Below are 19,706 nucleotides of genomic sequence, written 5' to 3' on the forward strand. Positions count from 1 at the left end.
TCGAACTAGTCATCTGGGAGGAATTACACAATAAAATGTACTGGGTGAGAGTTGAAAGTAACAAAAGTAAAGAACTAAGAAGGCACCGAAGAAGTAGAAAAATATGCGTGGACTAAATTCAACCTCAGAACCATAAATAGAAAATAAACAATTGCATGCACTTGTGTTTTTGTCTGCAGCTGTTTGATTGCTTTTGCACCATGGCATTAGCAGGCAACAACACCAAAAAAGTTATTACTGGTTTCTCGTTATTATCTGTAGTTGCCCGTCTCAAAATCACGAGATGATTATTACAGACGCCGTAGTAGAGGGCTCTGAAAATTTCAACTATCTGGTGAATGTGACCGCCATGGTCACTGCAGTTTCTTAACTAGTCCGTATCATTACACTTATGTACGGAAATATTCGATTGCAACACTCAATCTGTTCTGGCGTTTCGGCCTTTTTTGTTTTTTATTTTGTGCAGTACGTTGTCAAGTGCACACTATAGCTACGGTCGCGTGAAGACTAACTGGAAATCAATTGAAATTTTTTTCTGAACTAAACTTCCCACAGATATCTACGTGCAAGACATGAAGACTGAAATTGGCGACAACATCACAGTCCAATCTTGGAAAAACGGTGCCGGTGGACCACAAGAACCATACTGCACGAGAGAGTACAGTGTCACCGATGTCCTAGTGACAGAAATTAAATCTAATATAGGTAGGCGTGAGTGCTTTCCGGCAAGCGTGGACCATAGCAAGTGGTTTGTGGCACATCACAGAAACTTCTTCTGCTTCTCGTCACTGAACCGCATGGTGAGCATGTGCATGTCAGCAGTTTTCAATAGATTGTTTTAGTCTGCTCGGCATTCGGCCAAGAAAAGCGTAGTAGAATACCGGATTGCCAGTGCCGGATAGCGTACAAACTATCACAAGCGTGCTTTAGCCCACGTACGCCCAAAACATGCCAGCAATTTCTGCATCATTTTTACTTGCTACATCCGCGTATGCACAATAGAGCATCTAATAAGCTTTCAACTACTGCCGAAAACTTGGACACTAAATACAGTGTTAGGGCTTGCTTGTTTGAATAATTGAGCATTGGCCTTGCTACATTCGCCTTATGTTATCTTTTGAAATGAGTGATAAACAAACCACCGACGTCAATTCATGCACTATACCGGAGTAAAAATAATAGCAAATGCGTGACGTATGTCCTCCGAGATTCCGTAAGCACCCATTGCCACTCACTAAACCTACTGCATCAATTACTTAAAAAGAAAAACATGAATTCACGTTTTGGCCCACAAAATGGGAGCCATGTTCCCAATAATCTCCACGATTCACAATACCACCATGATTATTGCGAACAAGGCTCCCGTTCCGGATGACGGACGCACATTGTTTTTCTTGTTGCTGCCATACATCCGTGCAAAAAAGAATCATGCTATATGGATATGCCCCCGCATATGACTATCATGATATGCCTACACGGTTTTTCCTTATGTACCTACATCTATGATGCAAAATCTACTAAAAGTGTTCCATTCATCCATCCATCTATCCGTCCATCCATCCATGGATGGATGGATGAATACATGTATGGAAGTCTTGCAACATCATTCTCCCGTTTCATCACAACTTTCTTCCCGTGGCGTCTTAAACAAAACTCAGATCACAGCGCTGCTTAATCGGCAAAGCCACAGAGTGTATTTGGTTCACGCCACAATGTCACTTAGTGGCGCAGGGCGTACCATGTCAAATGAAGAGTGCACCTTCAGAAGAAATTTAACTGTCCTATGTTGTAATTTACCGCTATACGTACGTGTTTACTGTTTCAAAAAGCCAGATAGTACGATGACTAAAGGTGGCACAGGTGGAAAAGAAACAGCAACAACACAAATTGGTGGCATCTAGATTATAACTAATAGTATTCTTCTAGTAGGAGACTGGTCTTTCTCGACCAACACAGCTAGCAACTAATAGATTTCTCTAACATCCCTGAACTCGGCTCTTTGGTATTTAGTTCCAGCACATATCCTGCTATTTACAATATTAGAACTTAAAGCTGGCCAGGCTAACTTCAAGGTCGCCTCAAGAGTTTAGAAGGTGTGAGGGTCGTTTTTTTTCTTGTGTTCTATCATGCACACAAGAACACATCGACCATCTGCTATGCCATTGCCTTCGATTTGCTCTGAGATGCAAAAACTTTCTGACGCATTGCACCTATTACATGATCGGCCACTCTTTCTACACATGCTGCTGGAGCACCGTCATTGTCTTTCATTCGCTCGAAAAGCAGTGAAGGCCCTCTTGCGATTTTTGAGGACTAAGGGCCTATGCGAACGCCTTTAACTTTTGTGTAGTGCCACCGCTGCATACGCGTACACCCATATACTGACAATTTTTGTCTCTTTCTCCTCTCTTCTCCCTATCATCTTTTTACTTCCCTTTCTCATTCTCCCAACGTAGAGTTGCAAACAGGGCATGTGCCGGGGTTAACCTCCCTGCCTTCCTTCCTTCCCTCCTTCCGTGCGCACATGATATACCCACATGAAGCACTTTTCCAGTAGATTTCTTGAAAAATTATGAATGCCAATTCGGCGTCACCTACTAGGACGGCGAAGGGCGCCGTGGTTCGCGTGCAACTCGCATCGCCGCGCTGCTAACTGACGCTAGAAAGAAACTTATTAGGCTGCTAAAAAGCACACAGCGTATCTTAGTAGCTCTCCTCACGTTTATTGACACGTTGCATCTTGCACTATATAATATTTTGAGCCTCAAATATACCAACCAAGAACATTAGGTGCTTATACCCCAATCATTTCATGTAATACAGGAGATACTATTGCGACACTTAGCCTGCTTGACTTAGGCCACTGCGAAAATTCATCGCACGATCCCAGTTTGGTAACAAGTTAACTACATCCAGGCAGCACTGTTAACTATCGAACTTCGATTCAGAATTATTATTACATCATGTGAAGGATTCAGCGGTCTGCTCGCAATAGCCCTTTGTTCATGGCGTCCCTGTTTCACGTGTTTTGAAATTAGCAGCACTGCCTTCATAATCCAGCGTGTTTCACGCCACCCCAACATAAGCTCTGTGAAGTATTAACAGTCTTCGCGAAAATAACTTCTTTCATACATCATTGACAACAAAAATATGGCATGGCTATGCAGAAGTTTCATCGTTGAATTCATCAGTGCAGATTTCAAAGATCACCTTCATGTGGCCTGGCCCTTCTTACAGATCAAAATAAGCAAGCCCAGAAGTACGCTGACCTCTCATTTTCTACTGATTTGTAGCTTTTCGGAAAAAGACTTGCTCTTAAACAGTGTGATGCTGACGAACGCCTGAAAAACAGACAGTTCTTTAATTCTTGGCGTCTTTGTTCGACAACTTAACGTATCAGCGTGCACTGGCTGAGCTATACTGCGCACACTGTGTCCCTCAAACCAACACCTGAAGTATTTTCCAAAGTAAGAGCAGCGCGTGAGTATATTGACTGGTGGGCGCGAATGCTGGTCGCACTACTGATGCAGCACCACGACATTTTCTTTGAAGCTAGAAGGAACACCTACTTTCCACTTTTTGCTGGCCTTCCTCAGGCCGCATTCAAACTGAACAGAGCATGTTGAGAACTCAAACTACAGCGCACGTGGGTACGTACAGGCTTCAATACAAGTAGTAGTCAAAGGTTAAGGCATATACCGACCAAATGCGCAAAAAAAAACTAACGTCCGCCTTGTTGGATCAGTGGTCGTGGGTTTGATCCCAGTCATGGTGGTCACATTTTCATGGAGCCAAAATATGGAGACCCGTGTACTGTGCCATGTCAGGGCACGTTAGAGGGCACCAGAAGATCAAAATTTCCGGAGCTCTCCACTACGACGTCTCTCATAACTATGTCGTGGGTATAAGACATAAAATCCTTATTAATAATATTCTTATTATTAATATTCTTATTATACTATTCTTATTATTCTATTATTGAACCCTTAATAATAATAGATGTTTTGGCTTTCGTATGGAGGCTTACATACAATGTCTAAAATAAGGAAAGAGTGTAGATTAAGCACGACAATTAGATTACACGAACAGTGTGCATAAGCAGAAGAAAAGGTGCTGTGATTGCAGTTAGTCGAGGTATCAGTAGTTAGGATTAGTAATGACTAAAGTCATGGAGTCAGATTTTTTTCTGTAGCTAACACATGCGCGATGCTCCAGTCAGTATCGTATCCCTTTGAAGCTTATTGTTCTGGATGAGCACTCGAAGACATCTGTTTTTTTTTTTCATGTCATAACTTTGCGCTTTGTTGCCAGCATCATTCTGAACGTCTCCGCACGTAAGCCGAAATGTATCATTTTAAAGTTATTTTCGTGCTTGGTCTGTTCGTACTTTTGCCTTTGAATACGAGCATTTTTGACCAGGCGTGTTTTCGCTGAGACATTGATTTTATTACGAGGAGTAGCCCGGGACGTGCTGTGCGCCGTTCCTTAGTTGCCGAATTTCTCTATTGTGTGTGAAGTCAGCGACAAGGGAGTGCTCACTGCAAACAATCGAGAAATTCGATTCTGTACTCGGCTCCCATTTCGTTCTTAAGGCCACCGATAGACATTGCAGGCGCAACTCGGGGTCGTCGGGAATATCAATCGAGGATACTCCAGCGTTTTTTTTTCTTCACATAACCTTGTAAAAGTACCTTATAATAAACGATATTTGTACAAAAAACCACAGCATATCTACGGAGCGAATGATGATGAGTAGGGCACAGAGCCCATCCATCCGTTCATGTGTCCATCCGTCCGTGCGTCCCCACGGATGGACAGATGCACGTATGGAAGGAAGTAAGGACAAATGTACAGACGGGCAGACAGATGGACTCACGCACGGACGAATGGATGCATTGATGGACGAAAGCATGGACGGGCAGACAGATGGTCGTCCGGAAGCATGGACGGACAGACAGCCGGACGCACAGACGCACAGACGCACAGACGCACAGGCGCAAGCACGAACGGACAGACAGATTGACGGACGCACGGACTGGCGGACGCACGGACTGACTCACAGATGGTCTGATAGATGGACGGATAGATAAGCATAAAAGGATGGATGGGCGGGCTAACTGACGGACGCATAGACGAATGGACACATGGACGGAGGGGAGAATGCTTCGCCCCACTCATCATCATTAACTTCATCAGTGTGCAGTGAAAAGCACTGCCACAGTCAAGTTGTATTATTCACGAAGACATAAACACGCAACACCCTCTACTGAGGAAGTCATAAACTGGAGGTGGCTACATGCTACATACGGAGGAAAGAACGAACCACAGCCTAAGGACCTTCATCCCTCAAAAAACAAATTGACAGATCCCCGTACAGTTGGAATCGATGATATGCAAAGCACGAATGCAAAAGGTTGATATGTCACTTGAGAACTAGCGCAACCTTACTAGGTGTACTTAAATTATACCATAGGTTACATCCACATTATGATTATTATGTTTCGACGTGTCATTTACCTTCGCTGTCTATTCACGTCACGTGATACCAAATTTGTTACAAGTGGAGCTACCAAAACAACCACGAGCTTGCTATGAGCGTAGCGTGTAGTGATGTTTCACATGACACGCATGCTATGTTTATGATGTTTCGAAGCGTTATTTACCTTCGTCATCCATTCACGTTTCAAATTACCAAATTTGGTATATGTGGAGCTGGCGAAACGGGTCCTCGCACGCCATAAGCGTAGTATGTAGTCATTTTTTATATGATACGCATTTCATGATTATCATGTTAAGACGCGTTAATTACCTTCGTCGTCCATTCACGTCACGTAATACCAAATTTGTTAAATGTGAGCCAGTGAAGCGGTTGCGAGTGCATCATGAGCGTGCTATGTTCTCATGTTCTTGCATGACAGACATGTCATGATTATTATGTTTGCAGAAGTCATATACCTTCATGATCCATTGATGTCACGAAACACCAAATTAGGTAATGTGAAGGGAGCCAAATGACCGCGAGCGCACCAAGACCGTGGCGTGTAGTCATGACGTGCATGCCCCGCCGTGGTGGTCTAGTGGCTAAGGTACTCGGCTGCTGACCCGCAAGTCACGGGATCAAATCCCGGCTGCGGCGGCTGCATTTCCGATGGAGGCGGAAATGTTGTAGGCCCGTGTGCTCAGATTTGGGTGCACGTTAAAGAACACCAGGTGGTCTAAATTTCCGGAGCCCTCCCCTACGGCGTCTCTCATAATCATATAGTGGTTTTGGGACGTTAAACCCCACATATCAATCAGTCATGACGTGCATGACATGCACATCATCATTTCCACGTTAGGGTCTGTCACTTATGTTCGCTATGCAGTGATGTCAAGCCATAACAGTTTTACAATATGTCATAGGAACGAAACCATCAAAAAGCAGCCAGAACTTGAGATGTAAATCATAGCATTTATGACATACATGCCATAATTTTCATGTTCTGACTAGCCTCATATGCTCGTCATACTGTCATGTTCTGCCATACTAATTTTTGGTGTCAATACCATAATCGAATTGGCCAGGGGAGCTAAACGTCGTAAGCGGCTGGATGGATGGAATGGAATGGAATGAATGGAATAGGTGGAATGGAATGAATGGAATAAAATGGAATAGATGGAATGGAATGGAGAAGGGAATGAATGGAATGGAAGGAATGTAATGGATTGAAATGGAATGAATGGATGGAGTGGATAGAAATGGAATGAATAGATGAAATATATGGGAATGGAATGAATGGTAATAGATGTACGGACACGCTACAAGTCAGCGACGTTTGCTAAGAAACGCGTCGCATTTAAAATAAATGGATCACACTTCACTACCTCTCCCTACGACCATCAAAATCAGGCAACGAAAATCGCGTAGCATTTTAGTCACGAACCAGTGCCGCAAACCTGTGCACTGGTAGTACTGATGGTACTGTAGGGCTGAAACGCCTCATGCTAGCGTCAGCCGGCGGCGGCGCGAGTGGCAAGCACGGTAAAAAGAGAAAGGCACGCCATGGGAGGGAAGGGTTAGTGGTTCTTCTAACAGATGTAGCTTTAATAAAATAGGCTTATTTGAATGAGTGTGTGCGGCGGGCTTCAAAAAGAACAGTGTATTCACAGAGTGAATGATGGTGAGCAGGGTGAAGCATCGATCCGTGCTTCCAGACGCATGGACAGTCGGACAGAAGCACGGACGGATGGACGCAAGGACAGATGCAAGCACGATAGCATGGAAGGATGGGTGGACAGAAGCACGGACGAACGGACAGATGGACGGACGTACAGATTGTAGCATGGATGAACACAAGCGTGGACAGACACAGATATACGGACGGACAGACAGAAGCACGGACGGACGAACGGATGAAACCACGAACGGGTGGGCAGAAGTACGGACGCACAGACGGATAGACGTATGGAAGTACGGATGGTAGCACGGACGAAGAAAAACACAGACAGACAGAGGATGTGTGGGTGGAAGGACAGAAGCACACGGACGGACGCAATAACAGATGCGTGCACGGTGGCACGGATGGACTGATGGATGGAAGCATTCACGGGCGGGAAGAAGAATGGACGCACAGACTAACGGACGTACGGATGGTAGAACGTACAAACAGAAGACAGACAGACGGATGTATGAACGGACAGACCGATGGATGGACGAACGGACACAAGGATGGACAGAAGCATGGGCGGACGGGTGAATGCAAGAACAGATGCATGCACGGTAGCACGGATGGACGGAGGGATGGAAGCGTGTACGGGCGGGCAGAAGTACGTACGCCCAGACGGACGGGTGGATGGTAGCATGGACGAGCAGAAGCATGGACAGACAGGCAGATGTACGGACGGACAGACTGATGGATGGGCGGATGGACGGATAGATGGGCGGAAGCCGGGACGAATGGACGCACGGACAGACAGACGAACGGACTCATGGACGGACTCATGAACGGACGGTGTGGGACGAATCGACGGGTGAACAGGCGGACACATAGACGGACATTTCGCCCCACTCATCATCATACACTCCGTGCATATACTGTGAAAACCACTAATGTAATCTTCTTATATTATTTCTTAGGACTTGTATACAACGCCATCTATTTAGCCAGTCATAACCTAGAGGTGGCTGCATAGTACATACGGAGCAGGAACGATCCATGGCCTAAGGAGCTAAGCCTCTAAAAAGGTAGTTACACTGAGAGCTGACTAAAGACTGTACACTTCAGATGCGGATGTCATCAGATAACAATTTAGCATATGGAGCACACACTTTCTCAAGTCGTTATTTATCACGCATTGCATTCCTTTTTATGTTTATTCTGCAATTCAAGTCTTTTTATTATAAGTAAACGTACGCTTAAAACTATTTGTATGTATTGAAAGCAATACAATGTGCGAAAACGACGACACTAATACTCTAGATGCTGCCTTATTTGTAGTTTACTTACCGAGAAAAACCCTGTCGGTACAGCGGAATTCTGCTTTCTCCGCATGCCTATTCAGACTTATCAACGTAGATTTTATAATAAAACGCATAGTTATGTATCACTGGGGTAATAGTAGTGGCTAAGGTACTCGGGTTTTGACCCGCAGGTCGCGAGATTGAATCGCGGCTGCGGCGGCTGCATTTTCGGAGGAGGCGAAAGTGCTGTAGGCCTGTGTGCTCAGATTTGGATGCACGTAAAGAAATCCAGGTGGTCGAAATTTTCGGAGCCCTCTACTACCGCGTCTCTCATAATCATATGGTGGCTTTCAGACGTTAAATCCTTCATATCATCCAATCACTTGGGTAGTTCATTGCAGTGGTTCGCAATACAATTTATAGAACATCTGGTCGTTCTAGAATCAAGCGCCTATATAGCAAACGCCTATATAAACTACTCTGTGACAAGACAGTTTATTTAGTTGCTAAATGAAACATAATTCTACACACTTTTACATTCCATACACCTGCGTCATATTTACGTGACATGGCATTAACATTTCGAACGACCTTTTTTCCCAGCGCTCTCAGATGATAAGAGGAGGCGAAATCACCTGCTTGATGGACGGGGCACCAGCAAACCTGTTCCGAAGCAGCATTGCCCGAAGAACCACATGCGAACCACAAAACAACGCTAAAGGAGAGTAGTTGAAGTTGCTTCGGGACTGTACAATGCCTGATCAACGAACAAAGCAGTATTGTTTTTTTTTTAGAAATACAATCTAAGCACCAATATAAAGAAACTCAGATGTAGGGGAACGAATATACATTGAAAAGTGTGGTTGCTAATTCTTGATACCAGCGCATTTTAGTCTAGACGACACATGAAATAATGTAGCGCAGAAAAAATTCTCATCAGCCAGTACTAGGTTGAAGACAGTTACGCATGGCTACTCTGGATGTGTAATATTGTTGAGGCACAGTATACGAGAATAAAAGTTCAGTTTAAAACCTGTATTGTTGAAGTTGGAAAAGGGGAAAAATGGGGATAAACAATATAAAACTAACAATGCTATTATCAAACAATGATGACAAACATACACACAAATATACATTGTTTGTAGGTGATTTTTAGTTTCTGTGCTACAGACCAAATTAACTCGTCTGATACCAGTTCCGGCTCCTGTCAAACTCATGGCTGGTAGTGGATACTGATGGCGGCTGTATATTGCGCTTAGTTATCAACAGTCAAAGCCATCTCACCAAATGCTACACCGGTACCATTGTCATGTCTCGGCCTCACTGCTATAGACGCGCATTGAGCCAGTTCACCGCACAAAACTTCCTCAGAGGTTATTCAGCGAGTAACACTTACATGGCTCGGAAATGACAGAATGATTAAACAATTTCTAACATTTCCTGGCTATGGCTACATAATTTTATTATTGCCACAAGTCACATCATTCGAAAAAGATTTATCGCAAATTCACACTTGCGGGTGCACCATTAATTATTCACAATCAAAATATATGAAAGGCACCTGAGTTAACAAACTTTTACGATGTCTATCTGAAAAGAGAACAAATTAGGCAGGCACAAGACATAGTGAATGACTGATATGAACAGGAAATGGCAGGAAGGGGAAGATGGAAGCTTCCGTTGAAAAAAATTCGTAGGCAAAGGCTGTGTCGACACGACGTTTCGTCAAGCGGGTTTGTCTTCCTCAAGGCTAAAACCGAATTTATTTCTTTAGCGCTGGCGTGTCTACGCTTTGTACGCTTTCCCTGATCCTAACCAGTGATGAGAAGAGAGCAACATTGGAGATGCGGTTGTGAGAGAGCACGGAGATGGATTGTGCTGTGACGAAATAAAAAATAAAATAAGAAAGCGGTGAGGGGTCGAGATTCCACACGTGTCCCTGAATAAAGGCTATCAGAGGTTAACAAGGTAGGCTTGAAATTTTTAGACAGAGATCTTAATTTCATCGGTTTTCTTTCTGTATGTACCATATCGAGTGAGTTTAAGAGCCTCTTTAGAAACGTTTATACCTATACCGGCTGGAGGATGTTGAACTTGTAAATAAGGTACGACTTCATATTTTCTCTCTGTCGCAGACCGAGATTTTGACAGAAATATGTAGAGTTTGAGATCGTTGAAGTTCTTTCCTGCTGGACTAAAATACCACGCACTGCTGCCGGTACTTTTTTTGTCGTGTCTATGCGATTACCGTTACATCTAACATTAACAAGCTGCCCTCTTTCGCTAATGTAGTGTTTATGACAATATGAACATTCCAACACGGAGATAGCGTTTGCACTAGTGCAGGTAAAACTGATTTCATATGATGGCCAATCACTCCGAGTGCTTTTTATTATCACGTCCTCTTCAACTTGTATGTAAGTCTTGCGTATTGGACGGGAGCAAGGTATTACTTAGGAAGTAGAATGCGAGGTAACTTTTGCTTGCACTAACATGGCCCTGAAATTTCTAATATGGCGATACATGACCCTTGCTTTTTAAAGAAACGCTTTTCTTAGGGGCTCGTTGCTTGCCTGTAGTGGATAGTACTTAAGAAACATATTATTTTTCTTTGGAAGTGCATTTGAATATTTGGTATTAAGAGGAGTATTCAGTATTACAGGAACAGTTGTGATAAAATATATATACAGTGGACCAACCTCAGGGAATCGGACGGAGTTTGGAAATGTAACTTTTTCAAATTTTTACCGGTATTACGAGGGAAACGGGGGATTATACAGTAGCAACCGGTGATTGTTTTTTGCATAACTGGTTTTAAATATGAAATACCTATATCTATCTATCTATCTATCTATCTATCTATCTATCTATCTATCTATCTATCTATCTACCTATGTATCTATCTATCTATCTATCTATCTATCTATCTATCTATCTATCTATCTATCTATCTATCTATCTATCTATCTAGTGGCCTACGACTTTTAGCTCTCTTGGCTGTTTCGATAATGCTATCAATACCAAGCTTGGTATGGCATAGCATGACTGTATTGCGAGCATAAGTGACTAATCATAACATGAAAAGCATGACACGTATGTCATGAATGTCATCATTTACATTTCAAGGTCTTGCTGCTTCTTCGGTAGTTTCGTTCACATGACATGTTGCAAAACTGGTATAGTTGGACATGACAGCATGGCAAACATAAGTGATAGGCCCTCACGGGAAAATCATGACATGCGTGTCATGCAAGAACAAAACTGCATGCCACGCTATTGATGCGCTTGTGGTCGTTTTGCTAGGTTCACAAACATCAAATTTGGTTTTTCGTGGCGTCAATGAATGACGAAGGTATATGACTGGTGCAAACATGATAATCATGACATGCGTGTTATGTAAGAACATGACAACATACTAGGCTCATAGCGCACTCGCGGCCATTTCGCAAGCTCCACGTATACTAAAATTGGTATCACATGACGTGAATAGACGACGAACGCAAATGACACGTCCAAACATGATAATCACGACGCGGAAGTAATTTACTGCATAATTTACGTCAACCTCGTAACGTTATGGTGATTTTAAAGTGACATATCAACCTTCCTCAGCCGTGCTTCGCTTATCATTGATTTTCACTGTACGTGGGATCTGCCAATATTAGTTACTTTTTTGAACATTTTACCACCACTTATCTTTTCAAAGCGTATAAAATGTCCCACCAACATTCTGCATTTTGCTAATGGTACAATGTTCTTCTTGTTCGATCCTGCCTCATGGAATAGTCATAATAAATATCTGAGTTCAAAGACATATTATCCTCCCGTTCTCAAGAAGTGCTCAGAAAGTTAATAATCAGAAATAAAGGTTGCAAACGAGATTTAATGTCAAGTGCTTGTCGTTCTGATGGTTCATGACAGTCACGTACGTGCAAATGCAGTCGTTGCAAAACACCTCGGAAAACGTTAGTCTGAAATACAAAATACTTCTTTGAAACAAATTGAGAAATATTACGGGCTCTTGGACTAGCAACATTTTCGAAGCGCTTTCGTAAAGATGCAAGTGGAGAAAAAAAAGAGCTTGCGCAGAGCGAGCACGGAGATGCGGTCAAATTTCATAATGATATTTCTTCGTTATCGCGGATATCTTTCAGTGTCATTTAGGAACGCGTGTGCCATTCCTCAGCATTGCACTTATTCTCGAATGAAACTCTTTGTCGCTATACTATATGTATTGCAGCGTCTACGTCATTCTCTGGTTAGCGTACAATGCAAATTGCTCACCGCAGAACAAATATGTGGCGCTATAACATTACATTTCTTTGTATATCTATAGTTGCACTGCTGTTTTACTCATGCTATTCTATAAGGATGTTTTCTCTCAATCAGAAAGTATGCAATGATGCAAGGACATGACAAATTAGTCCCATGCCACCTCTCTAAGAAACAACGATCAAGTACACCACTGCAAGTTCTCAACATGCTCAAAAAAGGGCACAACTGCGGACGATATGAAGAGTCGATTGCGTTACAAGACAAAACTTTAGAATATTGATTACAATTTTTGAACTAAAATTTTTTTTATTTATGATGACCAACTCAGCTAGTTTATTGTTATCAAATTACCAGATTACCCTCGCACTAGCCCTACCTCAGGCACTTGGAGATGGGTAAAGAAAGGCGGAAATACTCCCTCCATTTTGTGTACGTCTGATCACAAGTGTTTTGACGTCATTAAGCAAGAGTTCAGTTGTACTGACGTTTGCGAGGCATGAAGAGAAGCCGCACGGAAATGTCTTAAACTAGTCGCACAAAGGCACTGCCTCTTAGAACGCATGCCGATGTTTTATTGTCAATTCACTGAACTGATCTTGTCACCCTTGGAATATTAGTTTATCTAAACTCATTAGCTTGTTAAAGTTTTGGATGTTCTTAGCTAGCTTACCAGCATTTCTGAAAGAAGTTTGAATATTTTTTTCAATTAGGTAGCAAAGTACACAGGCTTTGCCTGGATGTTCTTGGTACAAGCATGGGGAAAGAGGTGTCTACTACTTGTCAAAGATTCATTGAAATCTCACCGAACTGCTTCCAGATAGTGAAGGTGGAAGAAAACAATGTCGGGGTATGAGAAGGGCCCGGCGCCTAAAGTATGTTGAAGCGATGAATGATTGATAGAAGGTATGATATAAGAACCCGCTTACGAACTTGGTGTCAGACTACAACCAGGCGGAACAACTGCCGGCCATTTGGGCCAGGATAACTCCGCCTTCACAAAATCACCACCACCACTACCACCTCCAGACTACAACTCTGTGTGTAGAGAAAAATAATTTACCACTTAAAGACTTGAGGTAGAAGAGTGTATCACTCGAAACAAACTCTTAATCAAGGAGACTGCCCTGATGATCACTCGTCTTCTGTTTTATTTCAGTAAGTATGTACCAGCAAGCTTAACAAGCTAACCTTTCTTACAAGATTTGGAAGCAACCTGCATGCGTAATATAGAGCTGCTTTTTCACAGAGTTTTATTGCTCCTTTTTCATCCTATTCCACTAAGAGATGTAGTTACAAGTACTCATATTTGAGTTAAGGTCGATAACAGTGGCTATACTCGGCTGCTGACCGGCACGTCGCGGGATCGAATCCCGGCTGCGGCAGCTGCATTTTCGGTGGAGACGAAAATGTTGTAGGCCCGTGTGCCCTGATTTGGGTGCACATTAAAGAACCCCAAGTGGTCGAAATTTCCGGATTCCTTCACTACGGGGTCAATCAATCAATCAATCAATCAATCAAGAATTGTGTACTGTATTACCGGTAGCACACGGGCCATGACGGCGAAACCACCGCTGACGTATGGTTTGGCTTATATCTCACGTTCATGAATCTGGTGATACTGTCGCCATTTGGCCCGGGAGTGCACACTCTTAGGATAAACGTGGCACATCCTTGCAGCGCTACGTGGCGTTTCAGCGCAGCACTCAAGCCGATGAAGTGAAGCTAAGGTGCACATGCACACAGAGACGTGCCCCTCACGCCGTATTTTGACGCAGTAGCGTTAAAGATCTCGTTTCGCAGATATTTTGGGGCCGGTATCGGCATCGTTTGTTCTGACTAAAAAATTAACCTTGTACACGGGCGAAAAAAATACCGGAAGATGCAAATTAAATCGTAAAAATTTCGGGTCGAGTGATAACTGAACACCGGTCGTTTACATGGCAAGCAGAACGCAGAGCCTTGTCATTGCTGGAATCTGCTTCGCAATAAGCACTATATAAATTTTATGTAATGAGAGAGCCTCCTTAACGCGTGCAATATTGCGAGGCACGAACGCTCAACCGCACTATAGCCGTCAGAATACAGTGCGACTGTACTTGCATTAGCATTCTAATAGACGGTGTTGAGTGTCAACGAAAATTTCAAGTAAAAATTCAAATAGAATTCTATTCGACTGAATAACTTATATTCAATTCTTCATATACGACACACAGAATATTTTTCGAATATTTTTCATGCTTTTCGAATAGTCAGCAACTAGTAAATATGCTACAGCTAAGTAGATATATTAACACCGAGGGATAACTTATGTTACCATAGAAATACCCATATACATGTACCCCATGTAATTACAGGACTTTTGACTGAATTTATCACTTCATGAAGGCGCTTTCGCTTATAACTCCAGTGCTGTCGATGCGACAATGTCACCGATTCACTTCGCCATGAATTTAATGGTGATGCTAATTGATGGCGATTACGGGGTGTTTATGTATACGGTTTATACCTATAATCTGTATAGAAAGTAGCTGACTGAATACAAAACAACTGCTATATTTCAGGCTTTAACCAAGAAATATATACATTTCAACGTATCTATCAGCCGCTGTGTACGAGCAAGCCTCAGTTTAAACAAGTGCGGTAGATATCTGTCGGCTAAAAAGAGTCGTAATTTTGCATTACCTAAAGCTTTTCAGTATATGGTACGAATAGAATGATATCTGAAATGTTCAAAACAGCCCAAACATTCTACATCTATGTAACACTTTTTGGTCGACTTGAAGACTGCCACATTTCCCCTCTTGTGCAGATTCGAAAATGGGTGCCTTAATAATCAAAAACTATCCGATTCACGTTAGACGCATATACGCATTCGATTTCGTTATAAAACTTACTATTCGCACACACCCGTTTTAGCGTAGTTTTAAACACTGTAAAGCGTACATATCTTCGCTTCCTTACGGCATGGTTAATGCGTGAACCGAGAAATATAACAGGCTAGTAATTCAAGAGATGATGGGCACTGGGCCCAATTACGCTATCGCGATCTGCTCCCGAATGCAAAGCTGAAGCATCTTCCTAGTTTTTTTTGTCTTTTTTTTTTTTACTGCAAAGAAAGAATGGTGCGTGCCAACGTGCTAGTGACGACGCCGATCACCCCTGCGTGCCTACGCTGCTATACACTTCGATGCGTGGTGGCACTCTATTTGCTGGAGCTCAATGAAGCCCTGCCACGCTTTGCCGCGTTCACCATGAAAGCACAAGAACCACTGCATGTAACGCCGCACTCGAGACTCGCGAAGGGCGCCTGGGTTCGCAAACATCCACTTAGCGGTGAAACCGTGCACATGGGCTGGCTAGTGCATAGTTTGCTAATATACACGTGAGAGATCTCGGGCGCTAGCGTAAGTGCACTGTGCTTCAGCGATCATGGGAATGATGGGTAGTGCACAGATTTGTCTAATTTTCGTACTTCTGGCCTACTTTTGGTTCTGTGTGTGTTCATGTGGCTTGGAGCTGTTTTCTCACGAAACAAAAATCAACAAATGTTCAGTGGTTACGCTTGACCACCTTATTCTTTTAAGACTTACCATTTCGAATCGGCTCACGAAATTGAAAAGGATTCATTCTTTCTCTCAAAACAAAACTGAAACCAGTAATAAACGAAGCCGCAAGTGTGAATCGCCGCCAGCAACTACGAAGACTAGGCGAATCTGTGTACTACCCATCATTCCCATGGTCGCTGAATGATCGCAGCGCCAGAGTCCCATCTAGTTCATTTTAGGAATCTCTTTGAGCTAGTGCTCGTAGATAATACGCTTAGCCCTCGGTGGGTTGGTCGTAGCAAGATAAATTGCAAGTTTATGGTGGCAGCCCAAGCCATGTGCTCAAGATATGGACTCTCTTGAAAGAGCGACACATCTATTTCGTCTATTCTTCTCATAAGGTCACCTACGGGCAGGCTTATGTGGAAGAAAGCGGTAGTCTTTTGGATTCTTCCAGAGTTCCGTCTTCGCGCGTTCCGGCAAGGCCTTTCTTGTGTCTTTCTATTTTTCGTATCAACGTTTCTTCGCTGTGCTGATTTTTTTTTTCATGACCGACTCTCCTTTTTACGCCACTTCATTAACTACAGCTTAGGTTTAACCTTAAGTGGTTAGCTAAAATGACATTTTGATTATATCCTCATGACAAAAAGACTGGCTTAGTCAAGTCGGGCAGTGATCCATCATTAATCATCGTCAGTCGCTCCAATTTTTCCGGATATGAGAGCTAACCTCAAAAAAATTTCTTGAACAAAACTTTAGGATACCTTCAAAGAGAAAGGACGTTCTGAAAAGTTTATTGTTTTTTTTTTCACGCGATATACTTTTGCGTTAGGATACCATGGTGGCCCATTTCCAAGGTAGCAGTTCCGCACATTTTTTTCAGCAAGAATGAATTATAGTATAGTTGGCCCAGCCCACGATCATGAAAAACGTTTGCGCTTTCACTTCAAAAGGCTATTCATGGAACTGAAGAAGGCTGACCTTTGCGAAAGGATAAAGTAAATGCTGTAGGTGCAAAATCAAAACGAAATTGTCAAGGTGTGAAGGAAATTAACATGAAGCATATCGTTCTGGTGTTTAAATCTAGTTTCATGCAACGGATTACCAGATAGATTACATATAAATCGGACTGGGAAAGAAGAATGGGCACTTTTCGGTAGAGCCAAGTTAGCATTTGAAAGCTAAGCTCTGGGCGCGTATCTGGCGCTTCTCAATTAAAAATTTGGAGCTTTATTAGACCTGCCTGGCATCCATGCATTCTTCGTATCACCAAGGCTGTGCAGAGAGTAGACTTTAAATAAGAGCACATTTCATGCACAAAGCGTTCCCTATATAATCACTTTCTATACAGCTTGGCTTCTTTTGCGCACTTCAACAGATTTGTTTTGAATCAGCGCCTTCCCCAAACAACAGTTTAAGCAAACTCAATGCTTAAAATAAAAAGCAGACCTCCTTTTTAACCTCCTTTATAATTTCATGTGGGAAGCACATAAGGGTTTTGGCTTCTCGACGTCCAACGTCGTCATGGTATGTTATGTAGCTCCGATTCATCATAAAAAGTATGTGCCACAAAAGTAACACGTAGACCCCACTAATTAGCACTGGTACACTAAAAATGAATGAGGCAGCATTCAGTCCAACAAATAGCTGACAACGTTAGCGCAGCTTCAACACCTTTGCAGGCAACAGAAACCAGGCAGCTTGGGAAGAACCACCCCCCTAGGGTAATCTGCACTCCCTGTCCTTCCTCATTTATTTCTCCTCCTCCTCCGACACAGTTCCCCGACGATCTCAGTGGAGCTGAAGCACCTTTGCTTACATGTCGAGTTTCCCGATTGGCAAAACTAGTGCCCCGTCAAAGAAAGGTCTCCCGAAACACCGAATATTTCACCACTCCCAAAGTTTCACGTTAGTTGAGCTTTCTCTACAAGCTTCGCCCTTCCCCGGTTTTCTTCTTTTTGCTCTTTAGCGGCTGCCAGTTTTATAGCTCGCATGTTTGAGAATGTAAGCGTGGACGTACCAGCAAAAAAAACATTTTTGGCGCCAGGATGGCTTTCCTTGTGTACGTCAAGTTCCGTCTCAGAAACGACAGCATTGACATATGTCTCACGAAAGAAATAGAAACCAAGTTCTTTTTCTTTCTTTTCTTGGCAATCTGGAACTTGAAGTGCGCGCTAGATGACAATGGACCTGAATGCTTTTGCGACCCTTCTGTCAGACATTTATGAGCCACGGCTTTAGATTTCAAAGTCTACCTCTACGCGGGTTCATAGCACTTTGTTAGGAAAATCCTTCTTCAAGGTTTAATGAAACGCATGAGAATGGAGTGGGTAGAGTTTGTGTACAGGGATAGATACTTGCTTCTCGTTTTCTTAGCTGTACATACGAGCGGGAAAATGGCCGATAGTAATAATTTCAGGCAAAAATGGTCGTGGGCATGACGTCGATTGGTAAGCGTCACTTTTTTAAAAGCGAAGCCTTTCATAGCGAACTTCGGCGACTTTAAGCCTATATATATATATATATATATATATATATATATATATATATATATATATATATATATATATATATATATATATATATATATATATATATATAGCCGCTTACGTTTAGGTAATCTCATGGTCACCCCCTTAACTTGGCGTGAACCAAAATTAGCATGGAAGGGTAATATGGTTTGGCAAACAAGACGCGTTGTTCAAGACATGAATAGGAAAGTAAAATAGGAGGAAAAGAACGGCAAGGAGGTTAACCAACCTATAGGCAGCCGGTTTGCTACCCTGCGCATAGGAGGGGGATGGGGGAGATGAAAGATAGAGAGCAGAGAGGGAAGAGAGATAAACATAGCAAATTTGGCAGCACATGCGCGTACACTCAGTCATAGTCCAGCCTTGTCTTTCGCGGTGTGTGACATTGCTGTTACAGCCGCTTGTTCAAGTCCATGTCACATACGAATTTCAACAGAGCTTTTGTCACCTTGTGTTGTGTCGTCTTCTCTCGGGCACTTGACAGAATAGTGTCCACGGACATTTAGCTGTTGTCGAAGCGCGCAAGAACGGATCCTAGTGACTGTCTGTGGATGTCATACAATGGACAGTCACACAGGATGTGGTGTAGCGTCTCTTCACAATGACAGGCATCACAGAGAGCGTTGTCGGCCATTCCTATAACAAAGGAATAAGATTTTGTAAGTGACACTCCTAGCCATAAGCGATAAATAAGTGTGGCTTCTCTTCGGTCGAGCCCAGTGGGCATGCGGAGAGTCATCAAAGAGGACAGGTGGTGTTGACGATTCGTCTCGTTGCTTGTTGGGCACCATAGTGAAAACGTGATTTCATGCCCAAGTCGTCAAAGATTACTGGCTGCATCGGTCCGCGAAAGTGATATGGCTTCTTCTCGTGTTCCATCAAGAGCCGCCCGCGATGCAGTATCGACATGTTCGT

The 19,706-nt window shown here is 43.0% G+C and overlaps 2 protein-coding genes across 6 annotated transcripts in view; both read left to right on the forward strand.

The window, feature by feature from the left end:
* The window catches only part of LOC119164417 (deoxyribonuclease-2-alpha), a 194,708-nt gene extending 185,343 nt beyond the window's left edge, over positions 1-9,365 (forward strand). For 2 of the 5 annotated variants that reach the window (XM_075871692.1, XM_075871693.1), the window contains exons 7-8: positions 556-800; positions 9,044-9,361. In XM_075871692.1, the coding sequence (XP_075727807.1) occupies positions 556-800; positions 9,044-9,169 (371 nt within the window). In that variant the 3' untranslated portion in view covers positions 9,170-9,361. Of the gene's footprint in view, positions 1-555; positions 801-9,043 lie in introns of all 5 variants that reach the window. The other 3 variants (XM_075871694.1, XM_075871690.1, XM_037416606.2) reach the window with 3 other exon arrangements.
* A 9,218-nt stretch (positions 9,366-18,583) lies between these two features.
* LOC142768990 (cell-death-related nuclease 7-like) overlaps positions 18,584-19,706 on the forward strand; it is a 49,947-nt gene continuing 48,824 nt past the window's right edge. The window contains exon 1 of the mRNA XM_075871697.1: positions 18,584-18,710. The gene's annotated coding sequence lies outside the window, so the exon portion shown is untranslated. The remainder of the gene's footprint in view (positions 18,711-19,706) is intronic.

The sequence above is a fragment of the Rhipicephalus microplus genome, chromosome 8, assembly GCF_043290135.1.
Source record: "Rhipicephalus microplus isolate Deutch F79 chromosome 8, USDA_Rmic, whole genome shotgun sequence".
Lineage (NCBI taxonomy): Eukaryota > Metazoa > Arthropoda > Arachnida > Ixodida > Ixodidae > Rhipicephalus > Rhipicephalus microplus.